Genomic DNA, 19,098 nt, shown 5'->3' with positions numbered 1-19,098 from the left:
TGTTCGTACCAGACGCTCCGGTGTCTCGGACGTAGCCGATTCCTCTACAGCAGGGATCCTCATCACAGCGCCTCTCGCATTCAAAGAACCTGGTCGAAACAGTGACCGTTAGCTTCTGATAGCAATTAATCACAATGTCTCAACTGTCCTACAGATTAAACATGGTTAATACACTGATCAGCCATAACATTAAAACCACCTCCATGTTTCTACACTCACTGTCCATTTTATCAGCTCCACTTACCATATAGAAGCACTTTGTAGTACTACAATTACTGACTGTAGTCCATCTGTTTCTCTGCATGCTTAGTTGCCCCCCTTTCATGCTGTTCTTCAATGGTCAGGACCACCACAGGACCACCACAGAGCAGGTATTATTTAGGTGGTGGGTCATTCTCAGCACTGCAGTGACACCACATGGTGGTGGTGTGTTAGTGTGTGTTGTGCTGGTATGAGTGGATCAGACACAGCAGCGCTGTCACTGCTGGACTGAGAATAGTCCACCAACCAAAAATATCCAGCCAACAGCGCCCCGTGGGCAGCGTCCTGTGACCACTGATGAAGGTCTAGAAGATGACCGACTCAAACAGCAGCAATAGATGAGCGATCGTCTCTGACTTTACGTCTACAAGGTGGAACGACTAGGTAGGAGTGTCTAATAGAGTGGACAGTGAGTGGACAAGGTGTTTAAAAACTCCAGCAGCGCTGCTGTGTCTGATCCACTCGTACCAGCACAACACACACTAACACACCACCACCATGTCAGTGTCACTGCAGTGCTGAGAATGATCCACCACCTAAATAATACCTGCTCTGTGGTGGTCCTGTGGGGGTCCTGACCATTAAAGAACAGCATGAAAGGGGGTAACAAAGCATGCAGAGAAACATATGTACTACAGTCAGTAATTGTAGAACTACAAAGTGCTTTTATATGGTAAGTGGAGCTGATAAAATGGACAGTGAGTGTAGAAACAAGGAGGTGTTTTTTTTTTTTTTTGGAACTGATTTTTTTATTATTCATCACACAGAACAATACATACAAATTTCCAACATGTATGAGATGCATTCATAATCACAAAGAAGAAAAAACAAAAGTGGTAAAAACATAAATAAAATAAATAAATTAATTAATAATAATAATTAAGAGAAGGTAGTTACAGTTCTTGCATTTCAAGCATTATTGGTAACCATTTTTTGTTAAACGAATCTGATCTTAGCTGTAATCTTGCTGTAATTCTCTCCATAATAAAAACCTTTTTAACCATATCTCTCCACTGTACAATGCTGGGTGGTTGAGGTTTTAACCAACACACTGTAATCGCTTTCTTTGCTACCAGAAGCAAAATTCTTAATAAATATATCATGTCCCCGTCAGTCACATTGTCAGGTGGTATACCTAGTATATATAGTGCAGGGTCTAATGCAAATCTGATTCCTAAAATTTGAGTAATCTCTTTTTGAACTCTTTTCCAAAATTCCGATAATTTAGGGCAGTCCCAAAATGTATGAGTCAAGTCCCCCACTTGTCCACAGTTCCTCCAACATAGCTCAGATGTATAACTATATTTTGATGTAACAGAAGGGGTATTGAAGTATCTCATTTTTATTTTCCAGTCAAATTCCCTCCATGTTGGGCTATTAGTTAGCTTATGGCCTGCTATGAATGTTTCCTCCCATTCGTCATCTGTTACTATAATATTTGCCTCTAACTCCCATTTTTCTTTAACCTCTTATTATTATCTTCAAAATCCGCCTGTAACGCTTTATACAGTTTAGATATTATTCCTTTTTTAGTCTCTTCTTCTGCATATGTCATTAATAATTCCTCTATTTTTGATGATTCTCTGCAAATATTCTCCCATTCCCTATGTTTCTGGAGGTAATGTCTTACTTGGAGGTATTTATAAAAGTTGTGAGTTGGTAGTTCAAATTCTTGTCCAAGTTGTTCATATGACTTCATGTTTTGCCCAATGAACAGTTGTGCAATGTATATTAACCCATTGTTTGCCACATCCATAGTAGATGGTACAAAATCTGGGTTTATTGCTATTTTAGTGGCTCAAGGAGGTGGTTTTAATGTTATGGCTGATCAGTGTATGCACTATATGGACAAAAATATTGGAACTTCCAACTTTCATGTTCCAGCATGCCTGTGTCCCTGTGTCTGACCTCAGCCCCAACAGTTTTGGAATGAACTGGAACCTCAGTTAAACATCAGAACCCAGAAACGCTGCCATCTTTTGACTGAACGGGCAAAAATTCTAACAGACATACTTTAAAGTCTTGTGAGAAACCTTCCTCAGAAGAAGGGCTAAAAGGATCACATTGAAGTCAGTCTATTTTAACACCATTTGGTTTTTAAATGGGACGTCCCACAAGCTCATGATCGAGTGTCCAAATACTTTTGGCCATATAGTGTAAGCAAAACTCTGGCCTTTTTAATGCTTAATATAACCTTAATATTAGAATGTTGTAAGCAGATCAGAAACAACAGTTGACACAGAATGGAGGTTCCAAAGTCCAACACATAATGTGATGTGACTAGAGCGGTATAAAGGGAGGCCCACAGTTCTGTTCCTTGTTCTTCTTCAGATGCACTGCTGTAAGAACACACGATGGTGCCAATAAATTCTCTAATCCAGTCGACCGTAATCTTTGTTTTCTTTTATCGTCTGACCTTATTTTTCCACGACACCGTAACGGCTGCTTACCCTTCAGTGATGGACTTGCCGAGCACGCTGACGCGACTTCTCACAGAGTAGGAAACCATCTTCCTGAATGGCACACGATCGTAGAAGATCTTCACGCTGCCGCTTAGATTGACTGGAAATACAAGAACATGGAATAAACATCGTCATTAATAATGTGACATTCAACAGTTCACTTAATATTATAGTCTTTATAAACACATGTGAGAAGATCCTGGGTTCGGTTCCCGGGTGAAAGTGGTCCTTTCTGTGTGGAGTTTGCATGTTCTCTCTGTGTCTGTGTGTGTTTCCTACCCTTCAATCTTGTATTTAAGCTCAGGGGTCTCTAAGACGTGTGTAAATTAGAAGATGTTTGGTACACAATATAAATACCACAATATTGTTGTTTGCAGTTTCCATAAAATTAGGAACAGTCAAAGCTAAGGGTAGCTGTAAGCACAGACAAGAGCAAAGTAATGGTGAACAGCATTAGAAACAGCAGTGCCAGCATCACAATGAACGACCAACAGCTAGAAGAAGTGGATGCATTCAAGTACTTGGGCTCCACTCTAACCAAAGATGGCAGATGCACTGCGGAGATAAAAATCAGGATCGCAATCGCCACGTCAGCCACGGCAGGCCTCAGGAAACGCTGGACAGACCATGTCAAAGCTTGGACAGGCCAAAGTGGAGAAAGACGGCTATGTCAGCATCTCTCATGCCTCCCTACGACCGCACTGCGGTTATGGGAATGAACTGAACTAAGCGGAAAGCTAGGGGTATCTTGTGAGCTGTAAAAGTGGCTCTGGGGTAACGAGACCCCTAACAGAAGTGTATAAATTTGGGGGTGTTGGGGACATAATAATAATAATATAAAAACATTAGGAACAGTCATGATAACAAGTATCAAGCTGATTGAAAAAGGTTCTGGGGTGTCAGGGACCCTGAACAGAACCACACCATACACACTATAAGGGTAAGAAATCCAAAAATTTGTCATACGCTTATTTGCAAACCTACCATTATGAGCAGATGGAACAGCGCTCAGGGCAGCAGCCAGTCGTAGACTGGAAACTATTTTAATAAACAGTCAAAATACTAAAGGCTCTAGGTCAGAGACGTCCAAACTGCGGCACATTACTATTTTTGAGATGGCTTGTGAAATATTTTAGAAAAAAAAAATTAAAGCTGTGCCTCTGTTGAGCAGGTTTAAAAAAACTGCTTGAGCCGCTCAGGTGGCGCAGCGGTAAAAACACACGCTGGAACACCAGAGCTGGGATCTTGAATACATCGTATCGAGTCTTAGCTCTGCCTGCCGGCTGGGCTGTGCAGCCACGTGAACAATGATTGGCCTTGGTTTATATAGGGGTGGGGCATTAAGCCGGACAGAAACTCTCTCATAACTGCATGCAACTACGACCTCTGCTGGCTGGTTGATGGCACCTGCACAGGGGCGGGGAAGGAGTGCGTGGTTCAGGGTTTGTCTCTCCGTACACAGAGCTGATCCGCAGCTGATCTCATCTAGTGAGGGTGACAAAATGCATACGGCTGCTACCAACGTGTCAGAGGGGCGTGGGTTAGCTTCGTTCTCCTCAATTAGAGGGGGGATCGGCATTAGTGGAGAGGAAGTATGACGCAATCGGCAGTTGGGCGCGCTAAATGTCGGGAGAAAAGGGGAAAAATGCATGGGTGGCGCTCTCACATAAAACAAATCTAAAACTCTCATCTTCTTTCCCCCGACTCAAAACATTAACGTCACACCTACATTAACGTTCCCCAGTTTTTGGATAAACGCGGCGGCTCAGAAGGAATGAAAACTAGACAGTGAACGCAGAAGATTTCAGGCATGCTGGGAAAATAAATATTTTTTCATTTTTGAGTTCAGAGGGAAGTGGGTATGTTTAATTTAAAGAAGTATAATAATCTTCCTGTTAGGATTATAAACCGGTGCGTGAAATCAACACTGTGGACGATAGATCATTAATCACTCAAATAAAAGGAAGTGGAATTGTTAGTAATCAGGAGCTCTGTTTTATTTTTATTTCTTTTATTTTATTATCTGTAGCCCATGAGTCCTGCTATATGTCATATTGAACACCTAAAATAGTTGTTTTTTCTCTAAAGATTATGTTAAAGTATTTTAAAGCAAGTCATTAACATTCTCCTCTGCTGTTGCAGTTTCTAACTTTAACCTTCCCAGCATTAAGCTCTGGATATTTTAAACCTAGAGCTACTGGAACCTTCTGCTGAAGGAAAAAATGCTCCAATACTGAAATATTTGTGGTTTTCGGAGCGAGAGAAAGACGTTACTCAGCCCCAAAGCTCCTATAAACTTCAGAGGAAACCCCCCGCTCTCAGGAAGCATCATTTTCCACCGACGGAATCCGACAGCAGACGGACCGCATGGAAGGAGCTCACGTTAAAGTCGCTCTGATGTTGATTATTTAACAGGCTAATAAACGTTTAAACATGCTACGCTTGTTTTAAAAAGCTACAGAAGGTCTTATCTGATTACCTGGGTACAAAGGTGTGGTGTTTGTTACACTCAGATTAACTATATAAATGTATATGTTTTAACATCACAAAGTAAAAGCATTACAATATAGATAAGAATCTGAGGATTTATAAATAAATAAAGTAAATAAAGTGTTCTGTTATGTAATAATGATGAAATAATGAATAAATTATTCTGTATTTGGGTTCAAATTCATTTCTGGTTTGTTTATTTGTGACTTATTGTAATATCAGGGGAACACTTACACTATTACTAATAAATCCGGTCCTTTAAGCTCATGCCATTACAACGGCCTGGGTTCGATTCCCCAGGCTGAGCGACAAGGGTCCCTAGTGTGAGGAGTTTGCATGTTCTCCCCATATCTACGTGGGTTTCCTCCGGGTGCTCCAGTTTCCTCCCACAAGTCCAAAGACATGCAGTCAGGGTAATTGGAGATACTAAAAATTGCCCTAAGTGTGTGTGTGTGTGTTTGCCCTGTGATGGACTGGCAACCTGTCCAGGGTGTTTCCTGCCATTCGCCCAGTGAATCAGACCCACCAAGACCCTGACCAGGATAAAGCGCTGGTGAAACAGACAATAAATGAATGAATAAAAAAATTATTAAATGCAGAAATGATAAAGTTAAGTATTGATATAATTTTGTCAATTTTGAACATTATCATTACATTACAATTATTAAATTATTATTATTATAAGTATTATTGTTGTTGTTATTATTAATTATTACATTTATTTTCTGAACTCTACATCTCACTTTTAGAATGTCTTTGGTTGGTGTTAATTCCTGAGAAAAATTGACAAAAATATTATTATTTAAATTAACTTTAAAGTTTCAGTTTAAGACAGGTGTTTTGTCTTGACTGCTGTCTGTGATTGATAAAACCTCTTAGCACTTTACCAGTAACCAGGAGTGCACATTTATTTTTTATTTTTTAGCTTATAGAGCAAACCAGACACAACAGTACAAACTGTCTGGTGTAAAAGCTGTAAATTGTGTCTCCCACCACATGGACACAGTACGCCCGGAGCTCTGAAGCACTGCACGGAAAACTCTGCGAGTGTACAGCTAGTATTAGAGCGTTACGTAATACTGACTGTATTTACATGGAAGTGGCGTGAAACGTCACAGAAATGCAAAGAAAGTGTATTTATAGCTGAACGGACCAGGATAATGTCGGGGAAAGAAGTAGTTTGGTATAAACTCACAACCTGAAAGTAAACAGTTTCTATTCCATCAGCTTCCTCCTATATAGGTGCAATAACATATTTGTACAACAATATGTAAAATATTACTCATATTATACATGTATATATTATACAGCGGTACCTTGTAACTCGACATCCCCTTAACTCCAAATCTTTGAAACTCGACTAACTTCGTGGAGAAATTTGTACCCCTAAACTCGACGTGTTCAGCTTTTTTTTTTTTTATTAATTAATTTAATTTCGAATTAACAATGAACAGCCGCTTTGTTCAGCACTCGGCTTGGGCGGTGCAGTGAAACGTCATCAAGGTGTGAATATGAGCTGAATCTGCATTAGTGTGGAATAAGCGTCAGATCCAGGGTTACACCGTTTCACTTTTAAACTTGTGTTACAGCTCGAGGTTCTGAGAAATGGTGAGAATCAGAATCAGCTTCTCCCAGAGTCTAAAACGCTTCTGGTTCAAAATAAAGCTTAATGTGGTTTAATGTAGTAAAAGAAGGAGACAGGAGCACTAAACTTCTCTTCATTAATAACGGCACAGCAGCGCAAAAGCTCGCTAATGAATGCGGTTTTCCAAGATCAAGCATCTCCACGATTATACTATTACAGTGTATCACAAAAGTGAGTACACCCCTCACATTTCTGCAGATATTTAAGTATATCTTTTCATGGGACAACACTGACAAAATGACACTTTGACACAATGAAAAGTAGTCTGTGTGCAGCTTATATAACAGTGTAAATTTATTCTTCCCTCAAAATAACTCAATATACAGCCATTAATGTCTAAACCACCGGCAACAAAAGTGAGTACACCCCTTAGTGAAAGTTCCTGAAGTGTCAATATTTTGTGTGGCCACCATTATTTCCCAGAACTGCCTTAACTCTCCTGGGCATGGAGTTTACCAGAGCTTCACAGGTTGCCACTGGAATGCTTTTCCACTCCTCCATGACGACATCACGGAGCTGGCGGATATTCGAGACTTTGCGCTCCTCCACCTTTCGCTTGAGGATGCCCCAAAGATGTTCTATTGGGTTTAGGTCTGGAGACATGCTTGGCCAGTCCATCACCTTTACCCTCAGCCTCTTCAATAAAGCAGTGGTCGTCTTAGAGGTGTGTTTGGGGTCATTATCATGCTGGAACACTGCCCTGCGACCCAGTTTCCGGAGGGAGGGGATCATGCTCTGCTTCAGTATTTCACAGTACATATTGGAGTTCATGTGTCCCTCAATGAAATGTAACTCCCCAACACCTGCTGCACTCATGCAGCCCCAGACCATGGCATTCGCACCACCATGCTTGACTGTAGGCATGACACACTTATCTTTGTACTCCTCACCTGATTGCCGCCACACATGCTTGAGACCATCTGAACCAAACAAATTAATCTTGGTCTCATCAGACCATAGGACATGGTTCCAGTAATCCATGTCCTTTGTTGACATGTCTTCAGCAAACTGTTTGCGGGCTTTCTTGTGTAGAGACTTCAGAAGAGGCTTCCTTCTGGGGTGACAGCCATGCAGACCAATTTGATGTAGTGTGCGGCGTATGGTCTGAGCACTGACAGGCTGACCCCCCACCTTTTCAATCTCTGCAGCAATGCTGACAGCACTCCTGCGCCTATCTTTCAAAGACAGCAGTTGGATGTGACGCTGAGCACGTGCACTCAGCTTCTTTGGACGACCAACGCGAGGTCTGTTCTGAGTGGACCCTGCTCTTTTAAAACGCTGGATGATCTTGGCCACTGTGCTGCAGCTCAGTTTCAGGGTGTTGGCAATCTTCTTGTAGCCTTGGCCATCTTCATGTAGCGCAACAATTCGTCTTTTAAGATCCTCAGAGAGTTCTTTGCCATGAGGTGCCATGTTGGAACTTTCAGTGACCAGTATGAGAGAGTGTGAGAGCTGTACTACTAAATTGAACACACCTGCTCCCTATGCACACCTGAGACCTAGTAACACTATCGAGTCACATGACATTTTGGAGGGAAAATGACAAGCAGTGCTCAATTTGGACATTTAGGGGTGTAGTCTCTTAGGGGTGTACTCACTTTTGTTGCCGGTGGTTTAGACATTAATGGCTGTATATTGAGTTATTTTGAGGGAAGAATAAATTTACACTGTTATATAAGCTGCACACAGACTACTTTTCATTGTGTCAAAGTGTCATTTTGTCAGTGTTGTCCCATGAAAAGATATACTTAAATATCTGCAGAAATGTGAGGGGTGTACTCACTTTTGTGATACACTGTATATTATTATATTATACTATTATATTATTATTATATTATTATATATTATTATATTAATATATTATATTATTATTATATTATATACGATTATATGGACAGACTAATGGAGCATGTTCTAGCACTCTGTTTATAAAGACTGTACTACATATCTGTTAAGTTTTTTATATGACACTGCGTTTTTTAAATTTTTATTTTATTCTATTTATTCAATTACATAGCGTGTACAAACATTACTTGTGACTTTAATTCTTTGTACTTTAATACTCTTTGCTTTAATGTACCTGGAGCTGCTGTAATAACTGACTTTCCCTATGGGATCAATAAAGTTATCTATCTATCTATCTATCTATCTATCTATCTATCTATCTATCTATCTATCTATCTATCTATCTATCTATCTATCTATCTATCTATCTATTAAGAAGTGCAAGGAAACAATAAAAAAGTAAAGGTTAAAGGTGATTTTTAACTGTTTTTAATTGTATTTCAGTGTTTATATATTATATTTGTGTTATTTTCAGTGTATAAGTGTCAAAAACAACCTCATTATTTTACATGAGCCTAAAATATCTGCAGTTTCACAGGTCCATGAACACATTAACAGGTTTCCCAAACATCCTTATGGGAAAAAATACCTTGAAACTCAACATCTTTAATGCATAATAAAGTACATTACTCATTTTAAAAGGGTTGTTCCTTTCTGTTCATTCCCACGCTTCTCTTGTACTGCTGTAACAAGTTAATTTTCCAAAGGGGATCAATACAGTTTAATCTTATCTTATTATTTTATCTTATCTTCTTAACTTGTATCTTATCTATTATCCTATCTTAATTACTTAACACTGGGTATCTTACATTTTTCCAGTGGTTCTGGATTAGTAATTAGAGTATCTGTAATTAAGTATGATTTAATATAAATGTTTTCAATTTAGAAAATTTTTGGCAGGACAGAAGATCCCAGGAATGAACACCAACCAACACATTGTAAAAGTGAGACGTAAAGTTTATAATTAATATAATTAACCCTATAAATTAACACTGGGTATCTTATGTTTTTCCAGTGTTTCTGGATTAGTGATTATTGTATCTGTAATTAAATATGATTTTATATTTTAACCAACAGTAACTGAAAACTGTCAGAATTTAGATGCGACATGCCTAAAACCAGTATGTTCCCACTGGTTACAGAGCAGTATCGTTTATGGTGCTATAAATAAACCTGTGAAAGGTCCCCGAGTGACTTTTCATCAGCCTCTTAACCTGCCGTTTTAAAAGCGCGTTTATAACTCGGGCGTTTAAGGATCGTGGCTTTTTGGAAACGTTACTGGAAAACACTTCAGTCGATGTTTTTGTTGGAGTTTTTTTCAGACGTTGTTTGTGTTAGACGGCGTAGAAAAGACACGTCGAGTACAAAAGCAGACATGGAAATGAAGTCAGTTTAGCTCTGAAGCAAAAGCTGCACAATGCCGTGATGAAGCTGTTTCGACTGAAGTTCCTAAAAACTAAATTCACAAGTTATAGCATCATGCGCTTACCCTTGGTCTCGGGTTCCTCGTCAAAAAATATTAGATTAAATGGCCATAACATTAAAACCACCTCCTTGTTTCTACACTCACTGTCCATTTTATCAGCTCCACTTACCATATAGAAGCACTTTGTTGTTCTACAATTACTGACTGTAGTCCATCTGTTTCTCTACATGCTTTGTTACCCCCCTTTCATGCTGTTCTTCAATGGTCAGGACCCCCACAGGACCCCCACAGAGCAGGTATTATTTAGGTGGTGGATGATTCTCAGCACTGCAGTGACACTGACATGGTGGTGGTGTGTTAGTGTGTGTTGTGCTGGTATGAGTGGATCAGACACAGCAGTGCTGCTGGAGTTTTAAACACCTCACTGTCCCTGCTGGACTGAGAATAGTCCACCAACCAAAAATATATCCAGCCAACAGCGCCCCGTGGGCAGCGTCCTGTGACCACTGATGAAGGTCTAGAAGATGACCGACTCAAACAGCAGCAATAGATGAGCGATCGTCTCTGACTTTACATCTACAAGGTGGACCGACTAGGTAGGAGTGTCTAATAGAGTGGACAGTGAGTGGACACGATCCACTGATCCACTCATACCAGCACAACACACACTAACACACCACCACCATGTCAGTGTCACTGCAGTGCTGAGAATCATCCACCACCTAAATAATACCTGCTCTGTGGTGGTCCTGTGGGGGTCCTGAAAGTATGCAGAGAAACAGATGGACTACAGTCAGTAATTGTAGAACTACAAAGTGCTTCTATATGGTAAGTGGAGCTGATAAAATGGACAGTGAGTGTAGAAACAAGAAGGTGGTTTTAATGTTATGGCTGATCGGTGTATATACAGATAACAGAATGGCATTTTGGTCTATTTTTTAAGTGTTAAGATCAGATGTTCCTATTTTACAATGCTTAACATTGTGACAAAGTCCTGAGCTGGTTTATTAGCAGTAATTTCCTGATAATACAGAATAGCACAGTAGGTCACTTTTACTAGAGATAAAGAGGGGTGTGACGGGTAAAGAGCTCGTCACATTCACCAGGACTGACTGGTACAGATTATTCATTCATTAGGACTAGAACTACATCATCTCATCCACTCACACTGGTTTAGTCACATCCTCTTTCAGTGCTGAGAGCTGGAGCAGCACAGACACAGCTGTATAAACCTCAAATCATCTACTCTGGGATTAGTGCTAGAAACTACAAGCTTTTCTCTTATAAAGTTTATTCTGCTCCAATTAACCTGACGGCACGTCTTTGTGCTGTGGGAGGAAACCTACACCGACACGGGGAGAACATGCAAACCCAACACAGAAAGGACCCGGATCCAGGGCGACAGTGCTATCCACCATCAAGGTGTGAATATGAGCTGAATCTGCATTAGTGTGGAATAAGCGTCAGATCCAGGGTTACAGCTCCACATGTATCTGTGTTTATCTGGATTTTCCTCCCTGTTTCACTTTTAAACTTGTGTTACAGCTCCAGCTTCTGAGAAACAGTGAGAATCAGAATCAGCTTCTCCCAGAGTCTAAAACGCTTCTGGTTCAAAATAAAGCTTAACGTGGTTTAATGTAGTAAAAGAAGGTTTTTTATTAAGTTTTTTATTATATTTGTGTTATTTTCAGTGTATAAGTGTCAAAAACAGCTTCATTATTTTACATGAGCCTAAAATATATGCCGTTATGGAGCCTTTTTCTCTTTTACCTTCTTCCTAATGAGTTTAGCATTAGTTTAATAGTCGTGGTGTACGAGAGTGGAGCCTCCTGACCATGACATACAGATGAGGTTAACACAGGAGGTAAGATTATAATTATATATCTTACTCTTCTTATGGTAGGCGTTCTGGGGCTCCTGTGGCAGCACCAGGTCGCAGGCCTGTCTCAGCGGCTTATCATACGCCCCGCAAACACGCGTGTCAGGATACAGGATGCAGGAATAATACAGACGGCTTTCGTCTCGCAGGTCGGCTACGTGGCACAGTTCCTCCTCCATACAGCCTGCAGTGCACACACACACACACACACACACACATAAGAGTTATAGAGAAAAAACAAAACATCATCACAGCCAAAAGGAAGACGAGACGAATCGTCTGTTTTTTATTATTAGTAAGATATATCTCACGTTTCAGACACCAGAGCTGAGCCTCTGCTGCAGTGAACTGCTGTTTGAAGACCCAGTAGAGCTGGTTCGATGTATTCGTCTCCAAGTCGACCTTTATTTTAGTGGCATCCAAGACCTCGAAATTCTCCTTAATCGAGTCTGAGTCTCCTTAATCGAGCAAACACAAGAAAAGCATCCGTGTCCAAATAATAATGAGCAACTATCTTGTGGTTCCATGGTGTAATGGTTAGCACTCTGGACTCTGAATCCAGTGATCTGAGTTCAAATCTCGGTGGAACCTGACAGGTTTTATTTGGGGGACAGTGTGAGTGTGTGTCTGTGCTAAATGTGTCAACCAAGCAGATCACCATTCAGGAAGGATTATCAGTGCCAAAATATGAGCCATTTTGTTCAGTAGAACTTTATAAGCCAACAGCAGCGAATAAACTTAAGAGTCACCTTAGATTACATGTTAACTTCCATCTATCCATCCAGCTTAAATACCATAAACACTACATACAAAACATGTGGAGCTAATGGTCTAAGTATTAACTCTTATACTCAATTCTTAATCAAAACCCTCTTCTTCTATGGTGTAATGGTTAGCACTCTGGACTTTGAATCCAGTGATCAGAGTTCAAATCTCAGTGGATCCTGGCTTTATTTAAGTAAAAATACTGTTATCAATGCTGAATAGAGAATCTACCGGCCAACTGGATCCTAAACTTGACAGTTTTCCAACAGTGGAATGTTTTGATACAAGTTTTAAAAAATCTGAGATGTTAAAGTAAAGTCTGAAGTTGTGTGTGTACTCATGGACTGTCAGGATTCCATGGTGTAATGGTTAGCACTCTGGACTCTGAATCCAGCGATCCGAGTTCAAATCTCGGTGGGACCTGACTGCTTTTATTTGGGGGCCGGTATGAGTTCCAAGATTTAGAAACATAAACAGGATAGCAGCATTCAGCGCATGTGCAGTACAACAGAGCCCTTGTGCCGTGTAGACGGCGACTGCTTGTGCTAGTTGTGTCAACCGATCAGATCACCAATCAGGAAGGGATTTCAGTGCCAAAATACGAGCCATTTTGTTCAGTAGAACTTTATAAGCCAACAGCAGCAAATAAACTTAAGAGTCACCTTAGATTACATGTTAACTTCCATCTATCCATCCAGCTTAAATACCATAAACACTACATACAAAACATGATATATTCAATTCTTAACCAAAAAGCTTTTCAACTATGGTGTAATGGTTAGCTCTCTAGACTCTGAATCCAGTGATCGGAGTTCAAATCTAGGTGGAACCTGGCTAAATTTAATTAAAAACAGCATTGTCAATGCTGAGAAGAGAACCAACTGGATCCTCAACTTGGCAGTTTTCCAACAGTGGAATGTTTTGATACTTGGTTGACAATCTTCAGCTAAAAGTACTTCTATTTACTGCCTAAAACTTCTAAATTACCTCAGAATTATATGAATCCCGTAAGTTTAAAATACGTGAGATGTTAAAGTAAAGTCTGAAGTTGTGTGTGTATTTTTGGTGGGTCAGGGTTCCATGGTGTAATGGTTAGCACTCTGGACTCTGAATCCAGCGATCTGAGTTCAAATCTCGGTGGGACCTGACTGGTTTTATTTGGGGGGCCAGTGTGAGTTCCAAGATTTAGAGACATGTGCAGTACAACAGAGCGCTTGTGCCGTGTAGACCGTGATTGTTTGTGCTAGTTGTGTCAATCAAGCGGATCACCAGTAAACAAGTAAAACCTCACCTTGTGGTTCCATGGTGTAATGGTTAGCACGCTGGACTCTGAATCCAGCGATCCGAGTTCAAATCTCGGTGGAACCTGGCTTTATTACCCAAGTGGTGGAGTTTCAGCAGATTTGTGTCTTTGGATTGTTGGAAGCTCTTTTGGAAGTCATGAAGGACGTCACACTTTGGTGACTTCCAAGTACTACCCTGCCCCCTAATTCCCCAGACTTGAACCCAGTTGAGCATCTGTGTGAGAAGAGAATCTACCGGCCAACTGGGTCCTAAACTTAACTTTTAATATTTTAATTTGTTTGTGTACTTTGGGGGATTCTGGGTCTAGGAACATTAGCACTTTAAGGTCGGTAGCATTCAGTGCATGTGCAGTACTACAGAGCGCTTGTGCCGTGTAGACCGCGACTGTCTGTGCAAGCTGTGTCAACTAAGCAGACCACAATCCTGGAAGAGATATCAGTGCCAAAATACGAGCCATTTTGGTTAATAGAACTTTATACGCCAACAGCTTAAATACCATAAACACTACATACAAAACATGTGGAGCTAATTGTCTAATTATTAACATTTGTGCTCAATTCTTTGTCAAAAATGTCTACAGCTGTGGTTCCATGGTGTAATGGTTAGCACTCTGGACTCTGAATCCAGCGATCCGAGTTCAAATCTCGGTGGGACCTGGCTTTGTTACCCAAGTGGTGGAGTTTCAGCAGATTTGTATCTTTGGGTTGTTGGAAGCTCTTCATGAAGGACGTCACATTTTGGTAACTTCCAAGTACTACCCTGTCTCCTAATTCCCCAGACTTGAACCCAGTTGAGCATCTGTGTGAGCCCCTCAATGGTTGTGTTCGCTCTATAGACCCCTCCCCCCCCCCCCACGCCCCTGTGGAATGCACTGCAGTCGGCATGGCTTCAGATACCCGAGACGACCTACCAGGACCTTATCGAGTCTCTCCCAGCACGTCTAGCTGCTGTCCGTATAATCCGAATTATATCAATCACGTACGTTTAAAAAACTTGAGATAGTAAAGTCTGAAGTTGTGTGTGTATTTATTGTTTTGGCTTTATTTACTCAGCAAATGGCAAAACCTTACGTTTAGTTTTGTGTTGTCAGGGTTCCATGGTGTAATGGTTAGCACTCTGGACTCTGAATCCAGCGATCCGAGTTCAAATCTCGGTGGGACCTGACTGCTTTTATTTGGGGGCCGGTGTGAGTTCTAAGACTTCAGGCCGGTAGCATTCAGTGCATGTGCAGTACAACAGAGCGCTTGTGCCGTGTAGACGGCGACTGCTTGTGCTAGTTGTGTCAACCAAGCAGATCACCATTCAGGAAGAGATATCAGTGCCAAAATACGTTTTGTTCAGTAGAACTTTATAAGCCAACAGCAGCGAATAAACTTAAGAGTCACCTTAGATTACATGTTAACTTCCATCTATCCATCCAGCTTAAACACCATAAACACTACATACAAAACAGCCCCCCCCCACGCCTCTGTGGAATGCACTGCAGTTGGCATGGCTTTAGATACCCGAGACGGCCTACCAGGACCTTATTGATTCCCTACCAGCACGTCTAGCTGTACAACGCTCAGGTGGTGCAGCTGACGTCTTCACTGTAAAGCTTAAACTAAACTACCGTGAACAGCAGTTGTGTAGGACATGATTGGCTGGACAGTAGATCCACCTCACTGATATTAGGTCACTTATAAGATGTATTAAAGTGTCATACCAGAGAGACTGGAACTGGAAACCTTCTGGACTGGTCCTCCACACACTTCCTCAGCCTTCGACCTTGTGTTCATATCGGACTCTGCAGAGTAATTAAATAAATAAGAAATATTATTCACAATGTGCATCGTAGAGTAATCCCTAGAATCCTTTATATGCATTATAATTAAGGTCCTACCTAATTTGCGTCATGGACTATGTAATACGCAATTTGCTGTGAACTGTAAGGGTTGTGTTTAGCTATTTAACGTTTTTAATTCCCGTAGCACTCAAGGGTCTCACGTTTACTGGTTAATTCGCGCTATGAGGCGTCCTAGCAATCCTACGGCAATTCAGTTAGCAATCGTTTATTCAAAATGTCCAAGGTGTCGAAGTAAAGCAGCTAAAAACACGACTCACAACGAGAATTTGGTATTCAAGACAGAACATGAAGCCTCACACCGTTGCTGGATGTTCTAGGTTTACATTCAACCATTAAAAGAGCTGTGCTGTGTATCGTAGCTTCTATTTATTCTATCATTTAATTTATGAGTCTAATTTAATGTCTGGTTATAAAGAATTAATGAAAGCTGTTTGTACCTGTCCAGAGGTAAACCTGTTGGAAGCTGATGAGAGTCGCTTGATAATCAGTCTTATTTTTACTAGACGCTGGCAGAGCAGAATCAGCTGAAAGTAAAACAATACACACATTTGCATGGGAAACATCTGTGAGTATTAAATAGATAGAAACAATTATGATCAGAAAAACTTAATGAAATCAAACTGCAGAATGATTCTGTTGTCGTACTGATGGTGAAGTTCTGTCCACCGAATTCGAAGGTGAAGCGTCTCTGCTCTTTGTTGTAGCTGACTCCGGCCCCGCAGGTCCGGCTGGACGGGGCCGTGGCCCTCAGGTCCCAGTCGTTCTCGTTGCACTGCAGGACGCCCGGGAAGCTCATCAGGCCGCAAATCACAGAACCTGCCGATCACAATCAACTATTTGGCAACAATAACGAAAGTACGCAAAACTACTGTATATTGAACAGACAAACCTTAAAGAAGGACCACAAACCCAAAACGAATATTAATGTTCAAGGAAATGGATGGATCAGTGGACCTCTGTGATCAAATCGTTCCAAGGTGGAGATCAGGACAAGGATATAAAACAATATCTAAGGGTTGTGTTCCCAGGACCACAGTGGTCTCAATTGTTTTTAAAAAGAAGGAGCTTAGGACGTGTGCTCTGCTACCGGTCGGCCGGGCGCCTGCAGCTGACAAAATTGGCCACTAAAGTCTGGTGTGTGGGAAAAGACCGGACTAAAAAGTGGTCGGGTCTTCGACGCTGTGTAAGGACCCTGGTTAGTAGCACAAGGCGCTTGTACAGAAGTGGAGGAACGCAGAGATCAGTGTGTGACTCTCCATGTGAGAGACTGGCCTCACACACAAATCCACCAATGTATAGGTAAATATATAGAGGTCGTGGACTGCATACAAGTCTGAGGGAGCATGTGTCGTGCAAATATACCCTGCTCGGACGTGATCAGGGTCCCCAGAAGTGGAAGACTAATTGGCTACAACAAACTGGGAGAAAAAGGGAGAAAATGCGTAAATAAAAAATTGCCTTGGTCACTCCAAAAGAGCCCCAAAAGTCCAGTACAGGGATTGGAGGACCTGTCGGACGTCCCTATTGACCAAATATTCTCTAGATATGCTGTTATACAATAAATGGAGTATGGACAGCCACGCCCTAATCTCCTCTTTCCTCCATTTCTGTACAGGCGCCTTTGGGCTACTAACCAGGTCCACTTTCAATCTGGTCTCAATGGGCAATTTTGTCTGCCGCATGCACTGCTGATTGTGCCCACTAGGGGGCGCCCAGCCAACCAGTAGCACAGCTGAGACTCGGGGAGTTCAGAATCCCAGCGCTGGTGTGCTAACAGATCAATCTAATAGATTCATGGTTTGCTCTCCATCTTCTTAACATCTTATCTGCTGAGCTTTAACAGAGTAGACCAAGACCACCACTGACCTCCGTCGAGAACGTTCTGATTGAGGACGAAGCCGTCGCAGCAGCCCTCCTCACTGCAGGCGTCCGCACAGACACGGTGCACGTCAGCCAGAGACGATCCGGCCGCTTGGAACACGAGGGTGCGGTACACTCCCGAATTTACCTTGTGGAAACCGAGCCTGGCAAAGCTCTTGGGGCCTGACGTGTCGAATTCGTGACCTTAGAAGAGGACAGATGTGGTTTTTGAAAAACACTGACATGTATGTGTTTAATGTATTCTTAATACAAAATATGTACACAGTACTTCCTATTAGTAAGGGAAGCGGTACCTCAGCTAGTAATCAGGAATCAGAAGGTTGCCATTTCAAGCCCCACCACTGCCATGTTGGCACTGTTGGGCCCCTTAACCTTTAATTGATCTAATTGCATTCAGTCTTTGAATCAGACTAGCGGCCAATTTTGTCTGCTGCATGCACTGCCAACTGTGCCTGCTAGGGGGCGCATAGCTGACCGGTACAAACATTAATTTAGAACGCCAGCGCTGGTGCGCTGATGCACACTGAATGTACCCCTGGCACCAGTAATCTTTAATCCTGGCTAAATGATTATATTTACTGTATATTTAAGAAGCAAGTGCAAGTCAGGGGCAGTCGTAGCCTAGAGCAGTGGGCCCCAACCACCGGGCCGCGGACCAGTACCGGTCCGTGGGTCATTTATTACCGTCCGCACAGAAAGAATAAATAATTAAATAAATCGCTATAGAAGCAGTGAAAACAGCTTTCATTTCCAACACACTTCGGGGGTTATTTTCTCCTATCACCACTAGGTGGGAGTAGCGTCTTGTTGCAGCGAAACAGCTGATTCTCCATCATTTGTGAGTAATATTGTTATTCTATTTTAAATTATATCTTATATGAAACCGGTCACCTAGAGGTTAAGATACTGGACTAGTAATCAAAAGGTCACTGGTTCAAGCCCATACCTTTCTTTCTGATCACAGTTAAGCCGGGTTCATCTCCGACTTTCACTTTCAGTCGGCAGTTCAGCGTTTGGAACGTCTCCGCACCTTCATTTCCCAGAAATCCTTTGCTCTGGAATGATGAATTAAGTTGGGTTAGTGTTTTTCCATACTTGAGAAGTTCTTTCCATTTAAAAACAAACTAAAGTGTAGACAGGTTCAGGCTGAACACTGAGAATGAGCTCTGGTTGCTCTGGGAGTAAAAAATATAAACAAATAATAACTAAAATCACTCGTCATTTGTTTTCAGATGTTAATGAGCTTTATTATGATCATGAGCATTAACCTGATGTTCCAGTAGAAGCCAGAAA

At 41.5% G+C, this 19,098-nt stretch overlaps 1 protein-coding gene and 6 non-coding genes across 7 annotated transcripts in view; 6 read left to right on the top strand and 1 right to left on the bottom strand.

The window, feature by feature from the left end:
- The window catches only part of tg (thyroglobulin), a 68,122-nt gene that overhangs the window by 23,468 nt on the left and 25,556 nt on the right, over positions 1-19,098 (bottom strand). The window contains exons 25-33 of the mRNA XM_062991561.1: positions 18,752-18,860; positions 17,791-17,988; positions 16,570-16,740; positions 16,362-16,448; positions 15,784-15,864; positions 12,320-12,457; positions 12,019-12,192; positions 2,712-2,823; positions 10-89 (exon numbers count right to left, since the gene is read on the bottom strand). Coding sequence (XP_062847631.1) covers positions 10-89; positions 2,712-2,823; positions 12,019-12,192; positions 12,320-12,457; positions 15,784-15,864; positions 16,362-16,448; positions 16,570-16,740; positions 17,791-17,988; positions 18,752-18,860 — 1,150 coding nt within the window. The remainder of the gene's footprint in view (positions 1-9; positions 90-2,711; positions 2,824-12,018; positions 12,193-12,319; positions 12,458-15,783; positions 15,865-16,361; positions 16,449-16,569; positions 16,741-17,790; positions 17,989-18,751; positions 18,861-19,098) is intronic.
- trnaq-cug (transfer RNA glutamine (anticodon CUG)) lies at positions 12,528-12,599 on the top strand. Its single transcript has one exon. It is a non-coding gene; the product is annotated as a tRNA-Gln (tRNA).
- On the top strand, positions 13,124-13,196 carry trnaq-cug (transfer RNA glutamine (anticodon CUG)). The gene has a single exon. It is a non-coding gene; the product is annotated as a tRNA-Gln (tRNA).
- trnaq-cug (transfer RNA glutamine (anticodon CUG)) lies at positions 13,848-13,919 on the top strand. The gene has a single exon. It is a non-coding gene; the product is annotated as a tRNA-Gln (tRNA).
- Positions 14,070-14,141, top strand: trnaq-cug (transfer RNA glutamine (anticodon CUG)). The gene has a single exon. It is a non-coding gene; the product is annotated as a tRNA-Gln (tRNA).
- trnaq-cug (transfer RNA glutamine (anticodon CUG)) lies at positions 14,663-14,734 on the top strand. The gene has a single exon. It is a non-coding gene; the product is annotated as a tRNA-Gln (tRNA).
- Positions 15,169-15,240, top strand: trnaq-cug (transfer RNA glutamine (anticodon CUG)). Its single transcript has one exon. It is a non-coding gene; the product is annotated as a tRNA-Gln (tRNA).

This window comes from Trichomycterus rosablanca, chromosome 3 (genome assembly GCF_030014385.1).
Source record: "Trichomycterus rosablanca isolate fTriRos1 chromosome 3, fTriRos1.hap1, whole genome shotgun sequence".
In the NCBI taxonomy this organism is placed as follows: domain Eukaryota; kingdom Metazoa; phylum Chordata; class Actinopteri; order Siluriformes; family Trichomycteridae; genus Trichomycterus; species Trichomycterus rosablanca.
This window is presented reverse-complemented; position numbering and strand designations above follow the sequence as displayed.